Source organism: Coregonus lavaretus, assembly GCF_964263955.1.
Source record: "Coregonus lavaretus genome assembly, chromosome: 24".
NCBI lineage: Eukaryota > Metazoa > Chordata > Actinopteri > Salmoniformes > Salmonidae > Coregonus > Coregonus lavaretus.
In genome coordinates, this window is record NC_140011.1 from 38,296,324 (window position 1) to 38,321,612 (window position 25,289).

Genomic DNA, 25,289 nt, shown 5'->3' on the forward strand with positions numbered 1-25,289 from the left:
AGACCCATCGTATACATTATTGATGTCCAGACCCACAAGCCATCAAGGAGCAGAGATATTCATGAGGAAACAGCACTATTGGGGAAGAGAGTTTAGCCACAGGCCAGGCTGCATCTTGTTTGGATGACTAACCCACATTGCCCATTTCTAATTACAGGATTTTCTAATTCATCAAGTAATTAAATTAATCACTCTATCGACTGGGTGTGGTTGACTGGCCTCAATGAAAACAATTAGGGTAGCGCAATTACAGTCTGGTTAGATTCAACACAAGGTAGCCCACATTACTCTCCATACAGGTTCATGTATTGATTATGCATGAGAATGGTCAAATGCAGAAGTAGAGACTAAACTCTGCAGGATTGGTGGTGACGGGCAGGGAGGGTAAAGCCATTTCAAATCCCTTGATCCTTGATTAGCCTCGGATGACAAATTTCACCTGCAATTTGGGGAGCAGGGAGGGAAGAGCTGACATCAACAGCCACTATACAAGCAGATACTGAAGATGAATGGGTGGGGGAGAGGAGGCTGGTGCAGCAGTGATAAGGAGGGGAGACGGGGAGGAGGGAGAGAGGGAGGGAGGGTTGAGAAAGGAGAGAGAGAGAAAAGAGAGAGAAAGCAAAGCACCAAAGAGGGGAGTCTGAGGTGAGGACAGACAGACAGCAGGAGTGGAGGAGCTGGCAGTTTTGACAGAGACAGAGAGGGGTTGGAGAAGGGCATCCGCCGCAGCCGCCACTGTGACCACACTCTGCTCGACACCATGACAACCACGGCAAACGCACAGCGAGCCCCCGGCCCTGCCGCTACACCAATCAGGGAGGAGTGAGCGGAACACTGCAACCTGTGTTGGGAGAGACGAATGCAGGATAACAGAACAGAGCTAGCCACCCAGCCATTTATCAGTCTCTTGTCTGAGCACAGGATGCCAGAGAAAACCTCCTGGATAATCAGCGGTGCTCTTGTTCTTTTTCCCCACAGTGGGGAGGAGGATAGGGATGGAGATTCTGGGTAATCAGCCTTCCCTGTTCCTGATTAGAGTTCTCTGCTCCATGATGGGAGCTAAGAGATGTCTCTTGGAGCCACAGCCACCGACCATGAGGATTGGATAAGACTCCCACCAATTCTAATAGGACTACCCAATCACCATTAAAAAAACGATCTAGAGGTAACCAGGAAAGGGACAGACTGGTGGGGAAACACAAAGAAATAGAGAATGTAGAATATCTGCATCAGGTAAGTTCCCCATGATCTTTTCAATCCATATGTAAACATTGCATCTCCATAGTCAGACTAAGTATGATCCAGATTCCAGGGTGAATGGTGGGACTGGTGTGTGCCTTTCTCTCTCTGACACACTGGAGATGGTGGCTCAGTGTACATATTTAATCTGCAGGAGATCAATCAGCTATGTTAAATTACTGCAGTGGGCTAAATCAGAGTCCCACCGAGTGTTTCTTGTTAGTCTTAAACAAATCTACTTTGAAACAAAAGTATACACCTCACACACATGGTTTTGGGTTTATATAAAAATAAGACACCTGTACCATGTCAAATATGGAGTTGAAATGTATTCAATTTTGCGTTTGAATCCCAATATTACACTTTATATACATCACAGAAGACTGAAATATAACAAAACCGTTTGACATAGAAACACTGGATTTTCTGCAGTAAAAAAAAAGAAAGTTAATTAATTATGAGATTCTGAAATATATTAATAACATTCCACCCATGAGGCCACTAGAGGGCGATTTGGTCCTTCGACTGGAGGAAAGGCTACCTAAATCCATCATTAATGCAGAAAAGGGAACAATGGTCTACCATTCTAGTTGAAATAGATTGTGTGTCTCTGTGGAAATCATCAGCCCTGTGTTATTGATACATCCCTTATTGCTGAGATCTAAACATGGGACGTCATCTATACTAGTTTACCAGTAAACCTCTCTTACCACAGACAATTATCCCACTCACTGTAAAAACACCACAGTGTGTTGAGAGGGTTTTAACTTCACATGTGATCACATTAAAACATGTGTTTCTGTAACACTTCACGTGTTCACGTGAAATTGATGTGTTTTTCCAATTAGGGATTAAACACCAACGGTATTCACTAAATTTATGGTATATTTAGAATAACGATTTACAGCTTTGTCATTCTATGTTTCATTTTAAAATCATCTTATTTAATTATTTCATATTTTTTACATGTGATAAGGCCAGAGAGAGAGCCAGAGATAGTTACAGACAGCTGTGATAATCTGCAGTACCCAAAAGGGCCACTAGATGTAGATTACATAAAATCCTTAAAAGATACCAACATTCTAGTAGTTTACTGGTTAACTTCCTTAAATGTCCAGTAATATACCCTCCCTTTTCAACCCTAGTAATAATTCTCTGTCCGCGTCGGATGCACCACACAGAGTTCACTCTAACGTGGGTGGAAAAATGAACCCAACAGTGGGTGACGATTGGAGAAAATAGTGTTTAGGATAAGTCATCTCTCTGAAGAGGAATATTAGCATTGTGGTGATAATAATTAGAGTAATTGTTGACAGCACAGAGGAAATAATCTTGCTAAATACCAGCTTTGTGCCTAACCCAGTTGATGGGCTGTGAGAAACAATGTCCCAGCGGTAGGAAGTGTGGACGAGTCACACACAGTCGAGCGGGATATTTCCATTTCTCACGGTGCTTCTGGTGGATTCCTCCTCCTTCTCTCCTTCTCTACTTCTCCCTCTTTCTTTCTTTCTCGTTCTCTCTCTCTCTCTCTCTCTCTCTCTCTCTCTCTCTCTCTCTCTCTCTCTCTCTCTCCCCTCTCTCTCTCTCTCTCTCTCTCTCTCTCTCTCTCTCTCTCTCCCTCCCATCATGTCTGAGATGCAGTAAACAAGTTCTCTGTGTCTGCTTCAGCATTAAAAGCACATTCATCCTGCTGAATTTAATTGTGTTACTTCATCTGACACTTGCCACAATCATCCTGAAACATATAGGACTCCCTTGAGCCTGGACTGACACAATCATCCTGAAACATATAGGACGCCCTTGAGCCTGGACTGACACAATCATCCTGAAACATATAGGACTCCCTTGAGCCTGGACTGACACAATCATCCTGAAACATATAGGACTCCCTTGAGCCTGGACTGACACAATCATCCTGAAACATATAGGACTCCCTTGAGCCTGGACTGACACAATCATCCTGAAACATATAGGACTCCCTTGAGCCTGGACTGACACAATCATCCTGAAACATATAGGACTCCCTTGAGCCTGGACTGACACAATCATCCTGAAACATATAGGACTCCCTTGAGCCTGGACTGACACAATCATCCTGAAACATATAGGACTCCCTTGAGCCTGGACTGACACAATCATCCTGAAACATATAGGACTCCCTTGAGCCTGGACTGACACAATCATCCTGAAACATATAGGACTCCCTTGAGCCTGGACTGACACAATCATCCTGAAACATATAGGACTCCCTTGAGCCTGGACTGACACAATCATCCTGAAACATATAGGACTCCCTTGAGCCTGGACTGACACAATCATCCTGAAACATATAGGACTCCCTTGAGCCTGGACTGACACAATCATCCTGAAACATATAGGACTCCCTTGAGCCTGGACTGACACAATCCAATTTCTAAAATGAATGTTGTTTGGATGTTTGGACAGTAGTTGTTAGTCTTAATGCCACTAGGGACACAGTCATTGACAAGATACAGTATCTAATTGACTTCCAGATGTGTAGTTCTCCTCACGGTGATGGAGCCAGAAGTCTCACTCATCAAATGTCAGACTATTGATTGACACAAATGAACACAATTGAAGGCAGTTCCTGCAAACAGTTTTATTTAAACTGTTTTCAACATTCTAAACAACACTTGATGTTCAGTCTTTGGTTGGCTCAGCTCCTGTGACATATTCTGAATTATAATGGGTACTGATAGTACTGCGGTGTAAATAGTACTGCGGTATAAATAGTACTGCGGTTTGTGACGCCACACCAGACCTTTTCACACCCCAGTGGACTCGCTTTTCTAGCCCCCAATGATACGTTTGTGTTATCTGTTGATTATCTGTTGTCCCTCTCCTTTTCAGGCTCAGATCAACATTAAATTACAACTTGTGAAGAAATCCTTATATGCAAATAGAGCTGCACAAGCTTTATTTGAACTCAACATTAAACATCCCTAATTACTGCCCACTCTGCTAGATTTCTAATCAGCCTGAGCCTCCCTACAGCTCTGCACTGTAGTGGAGCAGGGAGGATGCTCCAGCCTTCAGCAGCTCCAGTGTGTTTGCTCTACGGCAGCTGGTTTATGAAGTGCCAGGTATCCAGCCCCGACAGAATGAGCTGAACCAGAGTATCTCTGCATTAGCGGCTCCCTTTCTCCCTACTCCTTCTCACCTCACCTCCACGAGGAAGACCAACAGGAGACAGACAATGTGTTGATCTTAAATATGGATGTTAGTTTGAATGTCAGGAGACGACTCTTATGCAAGCTAATCAATGAGTGCAATTCTATTGCTGGGCATAGCAATGAAGCATCGGTAGGAAATATCCATGTCCTCTCCGTGGGTTCCCTTCACCTACAGGCAGGCAGGGCCACTCTAGCAGCTCACAAAACTTCAGAAGTACACTGAATCGGTGGCGTTAACCATGACATTAAAGAGCGCCCACAGCTGGTTCCGTTATACTTCCTAATGTATTTCATCTCCCTTGCTTCTCACGTCCTGCACAGCTAATAGAATATCCTCGTCTCGGGTTTTGAAAAACAATCAAGTCATTTTCATATGTTACTGTGGTCTCTATGTATAGAAATACACTCTTAGACAAAAGGGTTCCAAAGAGTTTCTTCGGCTGTCCCCATAAAATAACTGTTTTTTGGTTACAGGTAGAACCCTTTTGGGTTCTACCTGGAACGAAAAGGGTTCTACCTGGAACCAAAAATGGTTCTTCAAAGGGTTCTCCTATGGGGACAGCCGAAGAACCCTTTTAGGTTCCCGATAGCACCTTTTTTTTCTAAGAGCGTAGAGTTCTTAGTGATTATGGTAGATATATATTTAACATGATTGAAGCAGCACTGCCATCAGTCTTGTTGTTGGTTGAAATCATAGAGATAGATAGAGGACTCTAGATGGATATAACCTGTTTTAGCATGGACATTGTCATTGAGGGCTCCTACCATTTAAAGTAGTTCCAAAGATGAGTCCTCTATCTAACTCTATGGTTGAAATGCACATGAGAGAGAAAATAAAAACCTCCCCGAGAAGCCAATCCATTGTAGGCTATTTGTCTTGTGGTAAGTGTGGTGTGGTGCAGATTAGTGGTCTTTGCATCAGTCACCACAGTAATGAAAAGCTGTGCACATGAACAGGGATGATCAATACCATGCCTCACGGTCTTTAGCCTAATATCACCCATCACTTTACCACACTGGTCACAACACTAATTGTAGCATTTAACTTGTACTGTAGACAAAATCATCCTACAAGATTCATGTGGCGTAATTATGTTACAGTATACAAGGAGCAATATAACAATAACTATAATAGTAATAATATGCTGTAAGAGGACATCAATCATCAGTTAATATTTTATAGGGATGTGAATTGAGATTGTAAAGGAGGTGATTGATGTAATTGCTTTGAGCGGTTTTGGTCCTCTCCGTTAGAAGGACAGATAGGGGATGTGTGCTAGAGCTGGGCATAAGGTTGGCTTTGGCTTGGTTCACCCACATTAATGCTAATTTTTGCTCACATTGAAAAACTGTGCAGTCTGTGCACTGCAGCCGCCAGCCTGGTCTGTTGAAGAGACATAGAACAGCATGAGCGTTTCAGCACAGTAAACAGCCATGTTGGAACGTTGCTATCAAAGCTTATCACAAAGGAATAATAATACTGCTTAGTATTAGATATGATAGCTGTATTTATTACAAATCTCCAGTTTGTGTAAATGGAGGTTGTTGTTGGTATTCTGGGGCACGTCTTACTAGGTGTCACTATACATATTCCTCGTCATTTACAGCTGACACAGGAATGCATTTCCAAGGTGACAATTAGGTGCGAACACAATCTAACTGAGTATCCCTCCTTGAGATTCCTTGCCAAGAATGAAACTGTGTGTTTGGAGAGTTCCGGTCTCCATTATACCTGAGGGAATGTAATACTGGTGTCACAAGGACAGAGTCAACATCAGCATGTCAGCCACATCAAAGGGTGGCTCAGTTGTATTGATTAAGTCAATGGTTGGTTCAATTACCAAGGGATCAGGGGCTAACAAGCTTGGCTTATGTACAGACATATCCACCCTCTCTGGCTGGGCTGGCCAATCCCCTTACTGTGTTTGTCAAATATAAGTGATTTGAGCAGGTCCCTAGGTACCTGAGATAGTGACAGTCTTGCCAAAGTCACCGTCCCCAGGAGATTAAGCTCCAACCAGCAGCACTTAAACTACCCAGCCATCCACAAGCTGCAGAAAATACAGTGGGAGAGTGTTTTGTCACCCGTGGCTCTGCAGGACCCATATCTCCTGCAGAGCCCCTGAAGCAGGGGGCTCACTCATGCAAGACCAGGCTGAGGGAAAAGCAAGCACACATCTCATGTCAATTTCTCTCCATCACCCCTCGAAACCCCTTCTCTAACTTCCCTCCCATCCATGGTTGGGAGGAGTGTATTTGGCAGGGGATCAGTGCGGTGCACTACCCCCAAGCCTCCACTCCCTCTCCATGTGGTGCCATGAATATGGATGTGTGTGAGTGGAGCCCCAGAGACGGCATGCCCTGCGGGGCTGCATGGGGCCACAGCGCTGGCTCTGCGTGGGTAATGAGAACCAGAATGATGAGAAGGTGGCGGAGGGGTGGCAGAGGAGTGATGAGGGGGTGGCAGTGGGGTGGCAGAGGAGTGATGAGGGGGTGGCAGTGGGGTGGCAGAGCGGTGATGAGGGTGTGGCGGTGGGGTGGCAGAGGGGTGATTAGGGGGTGGTGGTGGGGTGGCAGAGCGGTGATGAGGGTGTGGCGGTGGGGTGGCAGAGCGTTGATGAGGGGGTGGCGGTGGGGTGGCAGAGTGGTGATTAGGGGGTGGCAGAGGAGTGATGAAGGGGTGGCAGTGGGGTGGCAGAGGGGTGATTAGGGGGTGGCGGTGGGGTGACAGAGCGGTGATGAGGGTGTGGCGGTGGGGTGGCAGAGCGTTGATGAGGGGGTGGCGGTGGGGTGGCAGAGCGTTGATGAGGGGGTGGCGGTGGGGTGGCAGAGTGGTGATTAGGGGGTGGCAGAGGAGTGATGAGGGGGTGGCAGTGGGGTGGCAGAGGGGTGTTTAGGGGGTGGCGGTGGGGTGGCAGAGCGTTGATGAGGGGGTGGCGGTGGGGTGGCAGAGGGGTGATTAGGGGGTGGCAGTGGGGTGGCAGAGGGGTGATTAGGGGGTGGCAGTGGGGTGGCAGAGGGGTGATTAGGGGGTGGCGGTGGGGTGGCAGAGCGTTGATGAGGGGGTGGCGGTGGGGTGGCAGAGGGGTGATTAGGGGGTGGCTGTGGGGTGGCAGAGGGGTGATGAGGGGGTGGCGGTGGGGTGGCAGAGCGGTGATGAGGGTGTGGCGGTGGGGTGGCAGAGCGTTGATGAGGGGGTGGCGGTGGGGTGGCAGAGTGGTGATTAGGGGGTGGCAGAGGAGTGATGAGGGGGTGGCGGTGGGGTGGCAGAGGGGTGATTAGGGGGTGGCAGTGGGGTGGCAGAGGGGTGATTAGGGGGTGGCGGTGGGGTGGCAGAGCGTTGATGAGGGGGTGGCGGTGGGGTGGCAGAGGGGTGATTAGGGGTTGGCTGTGGGGTGGCAGAGGAGTGATGAGGGGGTGGCAGTGGGGTGGCAGAGGGGTGATTAGGGGGGGCAGGTGGGGTGGCAGAGCGGTGATGAGGGTGTGGCGGTGGGGTGGCAGAGCGTTGATGAGGGGGTGGCGGTGGGGTGGCAGAGTGGTGATTAGGGGGTGGCAGAGGAGTGATGAGGGGGTGGCGGTGGGGTGGCAAAGCGGTGATGAGGGTGTGGTGGTGGGGTGGCAGAGCGTTGATGAGGGGGTGGCGGTGGGGTGGCAGAGGGGTGATTAGGGGGTGGCAGGGGGGTGGCAGAGCGGTGATGAGGGGGTGGCAGTGGGGTGGCAGAGGGGTGATTAGGGGGTGGCAGAGGGGTGATGGGGGGTGGCGGTGGGGTGGCAGAGCGGTGATTAGGTTTAGATCCTACCTGTCGGAAAGATATCAGTTTGTCTCTGTGAATGGTCTGTCCTCCGACAAATCAACTGTACATTTCGGTGTTCCTCAAGGTTCCGTTTTAGGACCACTATTGTTTTCACTATATATTTTACCTCTTGGGGATGTTATTCGAAAACATAATGTTAACTTTCACTGCTATGCGGATGACACACAGCTGTACATTTCAATGAAGCATGGTGAAGCCCCAAAATTGCCCTCGCTAGAAGCCTGTGTTTCAGACATAAGGAAGTGGATGGCTGAAAACTTTTTACTTTTAAACTCGGACAAAACAGAGATGCTTGTTCTAGGTCCCAAGAAACAAAGAGATCTTCTGTTAAATCTGACAATTCATCTTGATGGTTGTAAAGTCGTCTCAAATAAAACTGTGAAGGACCTAGGCGTTACTCTTGACCCTGATCTCTCTTTTGACGAACATATCAAGACTGTTTCAAGGACAGCTTTTTTCCATCTACGTAACATTGCAAAAATCAGAAATTTTCTGTCCAAAAATGATGCAGAAAAATTAATCCATGCATTTGTTACTTCTAGATTAGACTACTGCAATGCTCTATTTTCCGGCTACCCGGATAAAGCACTAAATAAACTTCAGTTAGTGCTAAATACGGCTGCTAGAATCCTGACTAGAACCAAGAAATTTGATCATATTACTCCAGTGCTAGCTTCCCTACACTGGCTTCCTGTTAAGGCAAGGGCTGATTTCAAGGTTTTACTGTTAACCTATAAAGCGTTACATGGGCTTGCTCCTACCTATCTTTCCGAGTTGGTCCTGCCGTACATACCAATACGTACGCTACGGTCACAAGACGCAGGCCTCCTAATTGTCCCTAGAATTTCTAAGCAAACAGCGGGAGGCAGGGCTTTCTCCTATAGATCTCCATTTTTATGGAACAGTCTGCCTACCCATGTGAGAGACGCAGACTCGGTCTCAACCTTTAAGTCTTTACTGAAGACTTATCTCTTCAGTAGGTCATATGATTGAGTGTAGTCTGGCCCAGGAGTGTGAAGGTGAACGGAAAGGCTGGAGCAACGAACAGCCCTTGCTGTCTCTGCCAGGCCGGTTCCCCTCTCCACTGGGGTTCTCTGCCTCTAACCCTGTTGCAGGGGCTGAGTCACTGGCCTGCTGGTGCTCTTTCATGCCGTCCCTGGGAGGGGTGCGTCACTTGAGTGGGTTGAGTTACTGACGTGATCTTCCTGTCTGGGTTGGCGCCCCCCCCCCCCCCTTGGTTTGTGCTGTGGTGGAGACCTCTGTGGGCTATACTCGGCCTTGTCTCAGGATTGTAAGTTGGTGGTTGGGGATATCCCTCTAGTGGTGCGGGGGCTGTGCTTTGGCGGAGTGGGTGGGGTTATATCCTTCCTGTTTGGCCCTGTCCGGGGGTTTCTTCGGATGGGGCCACAGTGTCTCCGGACCGCTCCTGTCTCAGCCTCCAGTATTTATGCTGCAGTAGTTTATGTGTCGGGGGGCTGGGGTTAGTTGGTTATACCTGGAGTACTTCTCCTGTCTTATCCAGTGTCCTGTGTGAATTTAAGTATGCTCTCTCTAATTCTCTCGTTCTCTCTTTCTCTCTGAGAACCTGAGCCCTAGGACCATACGTCAGGACTACCGGGCATGATGACACCCTGCTGCCCCCAGTCCGCCTGGCCTTGCTGCTATTCCAGTTTCAACTGTTCTGCCTGCGGCTACGAAACCCCTACCTGTCCCAGACCTGCTGTTTTCAACTCTAAATGATCGGCTATGAAAAGCCAACTGAGAGACCTGAGCCCTAGGACCATACGTCGGGACTACCGGCCGTGGTGACTCCTTGCTATCCCCAGTCCGCCTGGCCTTGCTGCTATTCCAGTTTAAACTGTTCTGCCTGCGGTTATGGAACCCCTACCTGTCCCAGACCTGCTGTTTTAAACTCTAATGATCGGCTATGAAAAGCCAACTGAGATTTATTCCTGATTATTATTTGACCATGCTTGTCACTTATGAACATTTTTGAACATCTTGGCATGGTTCTGTTATAATCTCCACCCGGCACAGCCAGAAGAGGACTGGCCACCCCTCATAGCCTGGTTCCTCTCTAGGTTTCTTCCTAGGTTTTGCCTTTCTAGGGAGTTTTTCCTAGCCACCGTGCTTCTACACCTGCATTACTAGCTGTTTGGGGTTTTAGGCTGGGTTTCTGTACAGCACTTCGAGATATTAGCTGATGTAAGAAGGGCTATATAAAATAAAATTGATTGATTAGGGGGTGGCGGTGGGGTGGCAGAGGAGTGATGAGGGGGTGGCAGTGGGGTGGCAGAGGGGTGATTAGGGGGGGCAGGTGGGGTGGCAGAGCGGTGATGAGGGTGTGGCGGTGGGGTGGCAGAGGGGTGATTAGGGGGTGGCAGTGGGGTGACAGAGTGGTGATGAGGGGGTGGCAGTGGGTGGCAGAGGGGTGATTAGGGGGTGGCAGAGGGGTGATGAAGGGGTGGCGGTGGGGTGGCAGAGGGGTGATGAGGGGGTGGCAGTGGGGTGGCAGAGGAGTGATGAGGGGGTGGCAGTGGGGTGGCAGAGCGGGGATGAGGGTGTGGCGGTGGGGTGGCAGAGCGTTGATGAGGGGGTGGCGGTGGGGTGGCAGAGTGGTGATTAGGGGGTGGCAGAGGAGTGATGAGGTGGTGGCAGTGGGGTGGCAGAGGGGTGATTAGGGGGTGGCGGTGGGGTGGCAGAGCGGTGATGAGGTGGTGGCGGTGGGGTGGCAGAGCGTTGATGAGGGGGTGGCAGTGGGGGTCGCAGAGGGGAGATTAGGGGGTGGCAGTGGGGTGGCAGATGGGTGATGAGGGTGTGGTGTTGGGGTGGCAGAGGGGTGATTAGGGGGTGGTGGTGGGGTGGCAGAGCGGTGATGAGGGTGTGGCGGTGGGGTGGCAGAGCGTTGATGAGGGGGTGGCGGTGGGGTGGCAGAGGGGTGATTAGGGGGTGGCAGTGGGGTGGCAGAGGGGTGATGAGGGTGTGGCGGTGGGGTGTTAGAGGGGTGATTAGGGGGTGGCAGTGGGGTGGCAGAGGGGTGATTAGGGGGTGGCGGTGGGGTGGCAGAGCGTTGATGAGGGGTGGCAGAGGGGTGATTAGGGGGTGGCTGTGGGGTGGCAGAGGGGTGATTAGGGGGTGGCGGTGGGGTGGCAGAGCGGTGATGAGGGTGTGGTGGTGGGGTGGCAGAGCGTTGATGAGGGGGTGGCGGTGGGGTGGCAGAGTGGTGATTAGGGGGTGGCAGAGGAATGATGAGGGGGTGGCAGTGGGGTGGCAGAGGGGTGATTAGGGGGTGGCGTGTGGTGGCAGAGTGGTGATTAGGGGGTGGCAGAGGAGTGATGAAGGGGTGGCAGTGGGGTGGCAGAGGGGTGATTAGGGGGTGGCGGTGGGGTGGCAGAGCGGTGATGAGGGTGTGGCGGTGGGGTGGCAGAGTGGTGATTAGGGGGTGGCAGAGGAGTGATGAGGGGGTGGCAGTGGGGTGGCAGAGGGGTGATTAGGGGGTGGCGGTGGGGTGGCAAGCGGTGATGAGGGTGTGGTGGTGGGGTGGCAGAGCGTTGATGAGGGGGTGGCGGTGGGGTGGCAGAGGGGTGATTAGGGGGTGGCAGTGGGGTGGCAGAGCGGTGATGAGGGGGTGGCAGTGGGGTGGCAGAGTGGTGATGAGGGGGTGGCAGTGGGTGGCAGAGGGGTGATTAGGGGGTGGCAGAGGGGTGATGAAGGGGTGGCGGTGGGGTGGCAGAGGGGTGATGAGGGAGTGGCGGTGGGGTGGCAGAGGAGTGATGAGGGGGTGGCAGTGGGGTGGCAGAGCGGTGATGAGGGTGTGGCGGTGGGGTGGCAGAGCGTTGATGAGGGGGTGGCGGTGGGGTGGCAGAGTGGTGATTAGGGGTGGCGGTGTGGTGGCAGAGTGGTGATTAGGGGGTGGCAGAGGAGTGATTAGAGGGTGGCAGTGCGGTGGCAGAGGGGTGATTAGGGGGTGGCGGTGGGGTGGCAGAGCGGTGATGAGGGTGTGGCGGTGGGGTGGCAGAGTGGTGATTAGGGGGTGGCAGAGGAGTGATGAGGGGGTGGCAGTGGGGTGGCAGAGGGGTGATTAGGGGGTGGCGGTGGGGTGGCAGAGCGGTGATGAGGGTGTGGTGGTGGGGTGGCAGAGCGTTGATGAGGGGGTGGCGGTGGGGTGGCAGAGGGGTGATTAGGGGGTGGCAGTGGGGTGGCAGATCGGTGATGAGGGGGTGGCAGTGGGGTGGCAGAGGGGTGATTAGGGGGTGGCAGAGTGTTGATGAGGGGGTGGCAGTGGGGTGGCAGAGCGGTGATGAGGGGGTGGCGGTGGGGTGGCAGAGGAGTGATGAGGGGGTGGCAGTGGGGTGGCAGAGGGGTGATTAGGGGGTGGCGGTGGGGTGGCAGAGCGGTGATGAGGGTGTGGCGGTGGGGTGGCAGAGGGGTGATTAGGGGGTGGCAGTGGGGTGGCAGAGCGGTGATGAGGGGGTGGTGGTGGGGTGGCAGAGGAGTGATGAGGGGGTGGCAGTGGGGTGACAGAGCGGTGATGAGGGTGTGGCGGTGGGGTGGCAGAGGGGTGATTAGGGGGTGGCAGTGGGGTTGCAGAGCGGTGATGAGGGGGTGGCAATGGGGTGGCAGAGGCGTGATTAGGGGGTGGCAGAGGGGTGATGAGGGGGTGGCGGTGGGGTGGCAGAGCGGTGATGAGGGGGTAGCGGTGGGGTGGCAGAGGGGTGATGAGGGGGTGGCAGTGGGGTGGCAGAGCGGTGATGAGGGGGTGGCAGTGGGGTGGCAGAGCGGTGATGAGGGGGTGGCGGTGGGGTGGCAGAGCGGTGATGAGGGGGTGGCAGTGGGGTGGCAGAGCGGTGATGAGGGGGTGGCAGTGGGGTGGCAGAGCGGTGATGAGGGGTTGGCGGTGGGGTGGCAGAGGGGTGATGAGTGGGTGGCGGTGGGGTGGCAGAGCAGGGATGAGGGGGTGGCGGTGGGGTGGCAGAACGGTGATGAGGGGGTGGCGGTGGGGTGGCAGAGGGGTGATTAGGGGGTGGCGGTGGGGTGGCAGAGCGGGGATGAGGGGGTGGCGGTGGGGTGGCAGAGCTGTGATGAGGGGGTGGCGGTGGGGTGGCAGAGCGGGGATGAGGGGGTGGCGGTGGGGTGGCAGAGCGGGGATGAGGGGGTGGCGGTGGGGTGGCAGAGGGGCCCCACTAGTTCCTCCACCTATAGGCTTCTTCCCCTCTGCAGTCAGTTTCCTGGAGAAAAACAAAACTCTTGCAAATTGAGCTCCGTACCGCATTGCTGTAACAATGCGGAGGGCTGCTTATAGCTACGCATTAACATGATTGGTTGACGGTAGGTGAGGGCAGGAGGTCCTGTATAACCACAAACTCACTTCCTTGACATCTTCCTTCACAACAGCTCTGCGCTGCTCTGCGAAGTGCAAAAAGTATGTTTGCCCTTACTTCTGCGGAGCCCTTATCACAGTAAATGCTGTATGGCCATTGCAGATTACGGATTGACCATACAGAGCCTTTTAGGCTATCAACACTGCCCTACTATACTATACTATCAACACTATCCTACTGTGTAATATGTGGAGAACAAAACGAACCCATGCTGTTTTTTGTTTGGCCCCAGATTCCAATCTCCCAGTAGGTCGTGAGTGACACTGACCGTGTGCACATGATGAATTCCATGGCCCAGCTGTACTACAAGAAGGCGAGCTACTCGCCGTACCGCGACCGCATCCCACTGCAGATCGTGCGGGCGGAAGCGGAGCTGTCAGCGGAGGAGCGGGCGTACCTGACGGCGGTGGAGAAGGGTGACTATGCCGGGGTGAAGCTGGCCCTGCAGGAGGCGGAGATCTACTACAATATCAATGTGAACTGCCTGGACCCGCTGGGGCGCAGTGCGCTGCTCATCGCCATCGAGAACGAGAACCTGGAGGTGATGGAGCTGCTGCTCAACCACGGCGTGCACGTGGGCGACGCGCTGCTCTACGCCATCCGCAAGGAGGTGGTGGGGGCCGTGGAGCTGCTGCTGTCCCACCGCAGGCCCAGCAGAGAGAAACAGGTAAGGAGGACCTTAGGAGCACATTTCAGCTAGTTACCTAGGCCTAGAAGGTCCTTACTGTAGCCCAATTAGCATGATGTGACAGACAGGTTACATGTTATGTATATGCTATAAAGGTCATGTATATGTTATGTAAGCAGTGGTGTAAAGTACCTAAGTAAAAATACTTTAAAGTACTACTTAAGTAGTTTTTTTGGGTATCTGTACTTTACTTTACTATTTATATTTTTGACAACTCTTACTTTTACTTCACTACATTCCTAAAGAAAATATTGTACTTTTTACTCCATACATTTTCCCTGACAACCCAAAGTACTAGTTACATTTTGAATGCTTAGCAGAACAGGAAAATTGTGAAATTCACGCACTTATCAAGAGAACACGTGGTCATCCCTTCAATCGAACACTGCTGGCACCCGCCCACCCGACTAGAATCACTACTCTCGACGGGTCTGACCTAGAGTATGTGGACAACTACAAATACCTAGGTGTCTGGTTAGACTGTAAACTCTCCTTCCAGACTCACATTAAGCATCTCCAATCCAAAGTTACATCTAGAATCGGCTTCCTATTTCGCAACAAAGCCTCCTTCACTCATGCTACCAAACATGCCCTCGTAAAACTGACTATCCTACCGATCCTTGACTTCGGCGATGTCATTTACAAAATAGCCTCCAACACTCTACTCAGCAAATTGGATGTAGTCTATCACAGTGCCATCCGTTTTGTCACCAAAGCCCCATATTCTACCCACCACTGTGACCTGTACGCTCTTGTTGGCTGGTCCTCACTACATATTCGTCGCCAATTCCACTGGCTCCAGGCCATCTATAAATCACTGCTAGGCAAATCCCTGCCTTATCTTAGCTCATTGGTCACCATAGCAACACCCACCCGTAGTATGCGCCCCAGCAGGTATATCTCACTGGTCATCCCCAAAGCCAACACCTCCTTTGGCCGCCATTCCTTCCAGTTCTCTGCTGCCAATGACTGGAACGAACTGCAAAAATCTCTGAAGTTGGAGACTCTTATCTCCCTCACTAACTTTAAGCATCAGTTGTCAGAGCACCTTACCGATCACTGCACCTGTACACAGCCCTTCTGAAATTAGCCCACCCAACTACCTCATCCCCATATTGTTATTTATTTTGCTCATTTGCACCCCAGTATCTCTATTTGCACATCATCTCTTGCACATCTATCATTCCAGTGTTAATACTAATTGTAATTATTTTGCACTATGGCCTATTTATTGCCTTACCTCCATAACTTGCTACATTTGCACACACTGTATATATATTTTCTGTTGTATTTTTGACTTTATGTTTTGTTTTACCCCATATGTAACTCTGTGTTGTTGTTTTTATCGCACTGCTTTGCTTTCTCTTGGCCAGGTCGCAGTTGTAAATGAGAACTTGTTCTCAACTGGCTTACCTGGTTAAATAAAGGTGAAATAAAAAAAAATACTGCCTATGTTCTGACGAACTCACTAAACACAAATGCATCTTTTGTAAATAATGTCTGAGTGTTGGAGTGTGACCCTGGCTATCCGTACATTTTTAAAACAAGAAAATGGTGCCATCTGCTTTGCTTAATATAAGGAATTTGAAATGGTTTATACTTTTACTTTTGATACTTAAGTATATTTTAGCAATTACATTTACTTTTGATACTTAAGTATATTTAAAACCAAATACTTTTAGACTTTTACTCAAGTAGTGTTTTACTGGGTGACTTTCACTTTTACTTTAGTAACTTTCTATTAAGGTATCTATACATTTACTCAAGTGTGACAATTGGGTACTTTTCCCACCAATGTATGTAAGTTATACAGGTTCTGCTCTTGCCTGGGGCGCATTCAGTACTCCCTCTCCTCCCCAACCTGTTCTATTCTCCAGGTGCCCAACCTGATGATGGATACCCAGTTCTCAGAGTTTACCCCTGACATCACACCCATCATGCTGGCAGCTCACACCAACAACTACGAGATCATCAAGCTGCTGGTCCAGCGTAAAGTCACCATCCCCCGGCCACACCAGATCCGCTGTGACTGTGTGGCGTGCGTCTCCAGCTCTGAGGTGGACAGCCTGCGCCACTCCCGCTCCCGCCTCAACGTCTACAAGACCCTAGCCAGCCCATCGCTCATTGCCCTGTCTAGCGAGGATCCCATCCTGACCGCCTTCCGCCTGGGCTGGGAGCTGAAAGAGCTGAGCAAGGTGGGGAACGAGTTCCTTCAGGATTACCAGGAGTTTTCCCAGTAGTGTTAAGGGTTTATGAAGGGTTTATAAAGGGTTTATCAAGGGTTTATAAAGGGTTTATAACTAGTTTATTACTCTTCCAGGTGGAGAATGAGTTCCGTCAGGAGTACGAGGAGTTGTCCCAGCAGTGTAAGCTGTTTGCCAAGGACCTGCTGGACCAGGCCAGGAGCTCCAGAGAGCTGGAGACCATCCTCAACCACCGTGACCACCTCAGTGAGGAGCTGGACCCACAGGACTGCCGCGACCTAGCCAAGCTCAAACTGGCCATCAAGTACCACCAAAAAGAGGTGAGAGGGAGAGGAGGGAGGGCCCTGCAGAAGGTGTCTGTCTGGTATCGTGAGGGTGTCCTTAGCTGAATGGATTGGCACTGTATCAGGTCAAGTGCTCTGTGGGCAGTATGCTGGCAGTGTTACTTATTTCAGACTTACATATTTCAACAAACACATCTTTCTGTGAGTGCCAATGATGAATTTCCATGCGTTGTTTCCTAGGCTATTTCTTTATGCAGCAAAATGTCAGTTGCTGCCATTGACATTGACAAAACACTTGACTAATAATAATCTACAACACTAGAGGAAATGAACCTGTCAATTGAGAAGAGCGCAGTGATTAGAAGAGATCTGTTGTTTGCGGCTATTGTAGACAATGGAAGCTTGATGGTTGAGCACTTTAATTCAAATCATCTTGATATTGAACAGTGATAACAGGACCAATTTGAGTTGTGTCAGAAATTGTAGTCATTTCACCCTCTATTTATAGCAAATAACTACAGGAATAGCATGTAGAAGTGAGTCACAACTCGTCTTAGTGGTGTTGAACTCTTTCTGAGAGGGTTAGAGGTGTACTGAGGGCAGCATTAATGAAACAAGAGACTAAGGCAAGTGGAGAGCTTGGGTGATCAGCTGGCTTGTGTTCTCTCTCATTGCCACCTAAAGGGATCTATTCACAGTTTACTATACCACTGAGAATTCTTCCATTCCATTGCTTCTTTTTGCTTTTTTTTTTAAATACGTCAGTATGAAAATGTATGCACTCACTAACTGTAAGTCGCTCTGGATAAGAGCGTCTGCGAAATGACTAAAATGTAAATGTAAATGTTTGGCACGCTGTCTTTCTTCTTTCTTTCACTTTTGTCCCCCCGGGAGAGGTCTGACAAACACACCCTCACGTATGTGTAGGCCAAACAACAGCACACACTCATGCATACACACATACAGACACACACGCACACACACACTCCTTTCATCCTCCTCTTGATTGGAATGCTGGCATTTGGTTGCTCCTTTGTTGTGAGCTGAAAACTATATTTCTGTCTGCAGTGTAATAAACTCAGTCTTCTGCAGCCCTGCGGGACTGTTAAGATAACCTAGCCAACCAAACTGGGGAAAAGGCCAGGAAGAATAATCATGCCTTGGTCATCAAGTTGGCTACAGCTCTTTCATCCTTCATCCTCAGACCACTACAGTCGTGGTCAAAAGTTTTGAGAATGACACAAGTATTGGTCTTCACAAAGTTCGCTGCTTCAGTGTTATGAGATATTTTTGTCAGATGTTACTATGGTATACTGAAGTATAATTACAAGCATTCCATAAGTGTCAAAGGCTTTTATTGACAATTACATTAAGTTTATGCAAAGAGTCAATATTTGCAGTGTTGACCCATCTTTTTCAAGACCTCTGCAATCCGCCCTGGCATGCTGTCAATTAACTTCTGGGCCACATCCTGACTGATGGCAGCCCATTCTTGCATAATCAATGCTTGGAGTTTGTCAGAATGTGTGGGTTTTTGTTTGTCCACCCGCCTCTTGAGGATCGACCACAAGTTCTCAATGGGATTAAGGTCTGGGGAGTTTCCTGGCCATGGACCCAAAATGTCGATGTTTTGTTCCCCGAGCCACTTAGTGATCACTTTTGCCTTATGGCAAGGTGCTCTATCATGCTGGAAAAGGCATAGGTCGTCACCAAACTGTTATTGGATGGTTGGGAGAAGTTGCTCTCGGAGGATGTGTTGGTACCATTCTTTATTCATGGCTGTGTTCTTAGGCAAAATTATGAGTGAGCCCACTCCCTTGGCTGAGAAGCAACCCCACACATGAATGGTCTCAGGATGCTTTACTGTTGGCATGACACAGGACTGATGGTAGCGCTCACCTTGTCTTCTCCGGACAAGGTGTTTTCCGGATGCCCCAAACAATCGGAAAGGGGATTCATCAGAGAAAATGACTTTACCCCAGTCCTCAGCAGTCCAATCCCTGTACCTTTTGCAGAATATCAGTCTGTCCCTGATGTTTTTCCTGGAGAGAAGTGGCTTCTTTGCTGCCCTTCTTGACACCAGGCCATCCTCCAAAAGTCTTCGCCTCACTGTGCATGCAGATGCACTCACACCTGCCTGCTGCCATTCCTGAGCAAGCTCTGCACTGGTGGTGCCCCGATCCCACAGCTGAATCAACTTTAGGAGACGGTCCTGGCGCTTGCTGGACTTTCTTGGGCGCCCTGACGCCTTCTTCACAACAATTGAACCTCTCTCCTTGAAGTTCTTGATGATCCGATAAATGGTTGATTTAGGTGCAATCTTACTAGCAGCAATATCCTTGCCTGTGAAGCCCTTTTTGTGCAAAGCAATGATGACAGAACGTGTTTCCTTGCAGGTAACCATGGTAAACAGAGGAAGAACAATGATTTCAAGCACCACCCTACTTTTAAAGCTTCCATTCTGTTATTCTAACTCAATCAGCATGACAGAGTGATCTCCAGCCTTGTCCTCGTCAACACTTTCACCTGTGTTAACAAGAGAATCACTGACATGATGGCAGCTGGTCCTTTTGTGGCAGGGCTGAAATGCAGTGGAAATATTTTTTGGGGATTAAGTTCATTTTCATGGCAAAGTGGGACTTTGCAATTAATTGCAATTCATCTGATCACTCTTCATGACATTCTGGATTATATGCAAATTGCCATCATCAAAACTGAGGCAGCAGACTTTGTGAAAATTAGTATTTGTGTCATTCTCAAAACTTTTGACCACGACTGTACAGTCAGCAACACTCTCAGTTCAGTCAGCATTTGGACATCTTATGGTTGGCTAAAGTTACCTTGTTCAAAACAGCAATCATTCTAGAGGTAGATGGTTAGAGATGAATGTAGATTCTGTGCAGACAAGGACAGCGCAGTCACGTGGGAGTTGAGGACCTGGTTGGCAGGGAGAGGTCAGGGGGACATGGGGTCATCTGCTGGGACTGGTTAGCCAATTGCGTGCCACAGTTAATATGTTAAAAGCCTGTCGTTGGTCCCTCATCCCTATGTGTCCACAATCACACAGGCATTTATTTAGACCCCTTTTTTATTGATTGATTTACGGAAAGTAAGAATAGGGTTCATGTAATCTATTCATACCGTTCACCTTCAGAAATAGCAGAGGGAAGCTCTCTTCACAAAGATGTCCTAGGTATCCTTTTCATTGGTCCCTCAGGATCCCCTCTCCAGGGATCTGAATCTACCCTTTCTTATTTGTGGTCTGACAGGAGACTCTAAAGTTACGCCATGTACAATAATATTCAATTATAAGATCCCAGGTGACTTTCAATAATAGATCTAGAAAGAGGAAAACAAAACAATATTCTTAAGGAACTGTAAATTATACAGAATTCTAATTCTATCAAATAAATACGTAGGTTCTTAATTCTTAAATCTGACAAACAGACGGGTTATAAATGGGTTTTAGATTGGGTTTATATATGGGTTTATAGATGGGTTGTACATGGTTTTATAGATGGGTTATACGGTTTATAGATACGTTTATAGACGGGTTTATAGATGGGTTTATAGATGGGTTATACGGTTTATAGATGGGTTTATAGATGGGTTATACGGTTTATAGATGGGTTTATAGATGGGTTATACGGTTTATAGATGGGTTTATAGATGTGTTATGGATGGGTTATAGATGTGTTATGGATGGGTTATAGATGTGTTATGGATGGGTTATATGGTTTATAGATGGGTTATACAGTTTATAGATAAGTTTATAGATGGGTTTATAGACGGGTTTATACATGGGTTTATAGATGGGTTTATAGATGTGTTATGGATGGGTTATAGATGTGTAATTGATGGTTATACGGTTTATAGATGGGTTTGTAGATGTGTCATGGATGGGTTTATAGATGTGTTATGGATGGGTTATAGATAGGTTTATAGATGTGTTATGGATGGGTTATATGGTTTATAGATGGGTTTATAGATGTGTTATGGATGGGCTATAGATGTGTTATGGATGGGTTATAGATAGGTTTATAGATGTGTTATGGATGGGTTATATGGTTTATAGATGGGTTTATAGATGTGTTATGGATGGGCTATAGATGTGTTATGGATGGGTTATAGATGTATTATGGATGGGTTTATAGATGTGTTATGGATGGGTTATAGATGTGTTATGGATGGGTTTATAGATGTGTTATGGATGGGTTATAGATGTGTTATGGATGGGTTTATAGATAGGGTTATGGATGGGTTATAGATGTGTTATGGATGGGTTTATAGATAGGTTTATAGATGTGTTATGGATGGGTTATATGGTTTATAGATATGGGTTTATAGATGTGTTATGGATGGGCTATAGATGTGTTATGGATGGGTTTATAGATGTGTTATGGATGGGTTATATATGTGTTATGGATGGGTTTATAGATAGGGTTATGGATGGGTTATAGATGTGTTATGGATGGGTTTATAGATAGGGTTATGGATGGGTTATAGATGTGTTATGGATGGGTTTATAGATGTGTCATGGATGGGTTTATAGATGTGTTATGGATGGGTTATAAGGTTTATAGATGGGTTTATAGATGTGTTATGGATGGGCTATAGATGTGTTATGGATGGGTTATAGATGTGTTATGGATGGGTTTATAGATAGGGTTATGGATGGGTTTATAGATGTGTTATGGATGGGTTTATGGATAGGTTTATAGATGTGTTATGGATGGGTTATAGATAGGTTTATAGATGTGTTATGGATGGGTTTATAGATGTGTTATGGATGGGTTTATAGATAGGGTTATAGATGTGTTATGGATGGGTTTATAAATGTGTTATGGATGGGTTTATAGATAGGTTTATAGATGTGTTATGGATGGGTTATAAGGTTTATAGATGGGTTTATAGATGTGTTATGGATGGGTTTGTGATGCATGCATCTTGATGAAGGTGTGATACTGTAAACAATCCTGAACAAGCCTATTTCCAGTATTACTGTATGAGCAAGCCAATGCTGTTTATAACATATCAGATATCCTAACTACTACGGCATGCAGTGTGCAGCTGGCAGGGGTGTTTGTTTGGGTATTGCTGTGAATCTAAGCTGTGCTGTGCCAAAGTCAGAGGTAATCTGTGGGAGGTTAGCTCCAGGGACTAACACTGGGAAGTTAGTTTTACTGCAGGAAAGTTGGCGAGAGCCTGGGACTTTATGATCTGTAGTACACATCAACTTCATATCCGAAGCATTATGTGGCAGAAGCATAATAAAGATGTGTATGATTTCCACCACAGTATTCTTCTATTCTGTTAGAGTTTTAGAATTTCTTGGTGGTTGGACGTACCATCACTCTGTACAGCACTGGCCCATCGTGATACTATTGTTGTGATTTCCCTTATGGATCTTCTTCCTGTCTCTCACTGTCTTCCTCTCTAGTTTGTGTCCCAGCCAAACTGCCAGCAGCTCCTGGCCACCCTATGGTACGACGGTTTCCCGGGGTGGCGCAGACGCCACTGGGCGGTCAAGCTGGTCACCTGCTTCACCATCGGCCTCCTCTTCCCCATCTTCTCCCTGGTCTACCTGCTGGCCCCCAAGAGCACCCTGGGCCTCTTCATCAAGAAGCCCTTCATCAAGTTCATCTGCCACACAGCCTCCTACATGACTTTCCTCTTCTTCCTCCTCCTGGCCTCCCAGCACATCGTGAGAACAGACCTGCACGTCCAAGGCCCACCGCCCACCGTGGTGGAGTGGATGATCCTTCCCTGGGTGCTGGGTGAGCAGAGGGGTGGTGTGGGGGGTGAGAAGGTGACCGGGGAGAGCTAACTCTATCGTTAGAAACCACTCTAACAGGTTCTAACTTGTAATTGGGTGGATATTGAGAAATTCAGTGCTGTATTTGCTGCAGTTGATCTGTTGATCTGATTTGGACTAGTTGTACATTTACACTGTAAAACTATTGTGACAGATGACATTAATTGCATTAATTGCAGTGTGCAATGCCACATGTCTTACTGACTGACGCCTGTCTGCCCTTCAGGCTTCATCTGGGCTGAGATAAAGGAGATGTGGGATGGAGGTTTCACTGAGTACGTCCATGACTGGTGGAACCTGATGGACTTTGCCATGAACTCTCTCTACTTGGCCACTATCTCACTCAAAATAGTTGCTTACTTCAAGGTAAGTCACACCTGTATTTTTGATGATATTGTTAAGAAATTCCTGTCTATTTATTCTTGCCCACTTATACATTCCTATATGACCATGGCCTTCTGACACGTAGCTAACAGTTACAGTGAGCTCCATAATTCATTGGACAGTGACCATTGTTTTGTTATTTTGGTTCTGTACTCTAGCACTTTGAGTTTGAAAGGATACAATGACAATGAGTGTGAAGTGCAGACTGTCAGCTTTAATTTGAGGGTATTTTCATACACATCGGATGAACCGTTTAGAAATGACAGCACCTTTTGTACATGGTCCCCCCATTTTAAGGTACTACAAGTATTTGTTAAATTGGCTTCACAGATGTGTGTCGTTAGGCAGGTGTATTCATTTGTGTCGTTAGTGAATGCAGGAGAGCTGTTGATGAATAGTAATGATTCTAGACGTTGCTATTGCCTTTGGAGGTTGTTATTGGGGTGTGACAACATGAGGAAGACAGCAGTGTCGATGCAAATGAAGTTGGCCGTCATAAGGCTCAGAAATGAAAATCAATCATTCAGGAACATTGCAAAAACCCTGGCCATGCCCAAGTCAACAGTTTTGTTCATCATTAACAAGAAAAAAACAACCGGTGAACTCAATTATGTCAAAAGACCCGGTAGACAGAGGAAGACCACTGTAGTGGATGACCGGAGAATACTCTCTATGGTGAAGAAAAAACCCCTGATAACAGCCCAACAGATCAAAAACACTCTCCTGGATGCAGGTGTAGATGTGTCAAAGTCTACCATACGCAGAAGACTACACCAGCAGGACTACAGAGGGTACACTACAAGATGCAAACCACTGATAAGCCTGAAGAACAGAAAGGCAAGATTACAGTTTGCTAAAAAGCACCTAAAAGAACCCCAAGAGTTCTGGAAAAAAATATTGTGGACAGATGAGACAAAGATTAACATGTACTAGAGTGATGGAAAGACAAAAGTGTGGAGAAAAAAAAGAAATGCCCATGATCCAAAGCATACCACCTCATCCATGAAACATGGTGGAGGGGGTGTTATGGCTTGGGCCTGTATGGCTGCCAGTGGAACAGGCTCACTTGTCTTCATCGATGATGTGACTGCAGACAGAAGTAGAACAATGAATTCTGAAGTCTACAGAAATATTGTATCTGCTCAGATAAAACCAAATGCCTCCAAACTCATTGGACGGCACTTAATCACGCAACAAGACAATGACCCTAAACATACTGCTAGAGCAACAAAGGGGTTTTTGATGGCCAAAAAGTGGAAAAACCTTGACTGGCCGAGTCAATCACCTTACTTACTTACTTACTTTATTGTCCCCATGGGGAAATTTTGTTGCAGTGTCATGTACACATTTAAAGTGGCGTTAAATACAAAACAAGATTGACAATACAACTTTCAATAACAGTCACGCACCAATAAAAGTAAGAAATAAGAAATAAAACATTTAAAACATTTAAAACAAAGACTAGCCAGATCACCAGATCTGAATCGAATTGAACATGCATTTTACATGCTGAAGAGGAGACTTAAGGCAATAAGTCCCCGAAACAAGCAGGAACTGAAGATGGCTGCAGTACAGGCCTGGCAGAGCATCACCAGGGAAGATACCCAGCGTCTGGTGATGGCGATGCATCGCAGACTTCAAGCAGTCATTGAATGCAAAGGATATGCGACCAAATATTAACAATGATTACTTTATTCTACATTATGTTAAACTGTCCAATGTTTTTTGATGCCCGAAAATGGGGGGGGACCATGTACAAAAGCTTCTATAATTCGTAAACGGTTCATCCGATATGTATGAAAATACCCTCAAATTAAAGCTGACAGTCTGCACTTCACCCTCATTGTCATTGTATCCTTTCAAACTCAAAGTGCTAGAGTACAGAACCAAAATAACAAAAGAATGGTCACTGTCCAGTGAATTATGGAGCTCACTGTATATATATAACAGAGATTATTATATTTTAAAACTTTGGTCAAAGGAAAGTCCTTCACAGCAGTAGAAGAAACACAGGAAGAGGATAGATTTACTCAACCAGTTTTAAGCAGTAACACAGGGACTAAAGGGTTTTGGGAAATGGTCTCCTAATGTAATTGAATACTCCTGTTGCATTGTTGTAAGATGCTCATCACTGGCCAGTACAGGTGAAATGTGGAGATCTCTCTCTCTCTCTCTCTCTCTCTCTCTCTCTCTCTCTCTCTCTCTCTCTCTCTCTCTCTCTCTGTCTTTCTCTCTCTCTCTCTCTGTCTTTCTCTCTCTCTCTCTCTGTCTTTCTCTCTCTCTCT

At 47.8% G+C, this 25,289-nt stretch overlaps 1 protein-coding gene across 1 annotated transcript in view; it reads left to right on the top strand.

The window, feature by feature from the left end:
- Positions 1 to 13,906: 13,906 nt before the first annotated feature.
- The window catches only part of LOC311099866 (short transient receptor potential channel 5-like), a gene marked incomplete at both ends in the record, with an annotated part of 18,289 nt that continues 6,906 nt past the window's right edge, over positions 13,907 to 25,289 (top strand). Inside the window, 5 exons of the mRNA XM_084140592.1 lie at positions 13,907 to 14,296; positions 16,195 to 16,512; positions 16,638 to 16,841; positions 22,246 to 22,582; positions 22,847 to 22,986. Of these exons, the coding sequence (XP_083996718.1) occupies positions 13,907 to 14,296; positions 16,195 to 16,512; positions 16,638 to 16,841; positions 22,246 to 22,582; positions 22,847 to 22,986 (1,389 nt within the window). The remainder of the gene's footprint in view (positions 14,297 to 16,194; positions 16,513 to 16,637; positions 16,842 to 22,245; positions 22,583 to 22,846; positions 22,987 to 25,289) is intronic.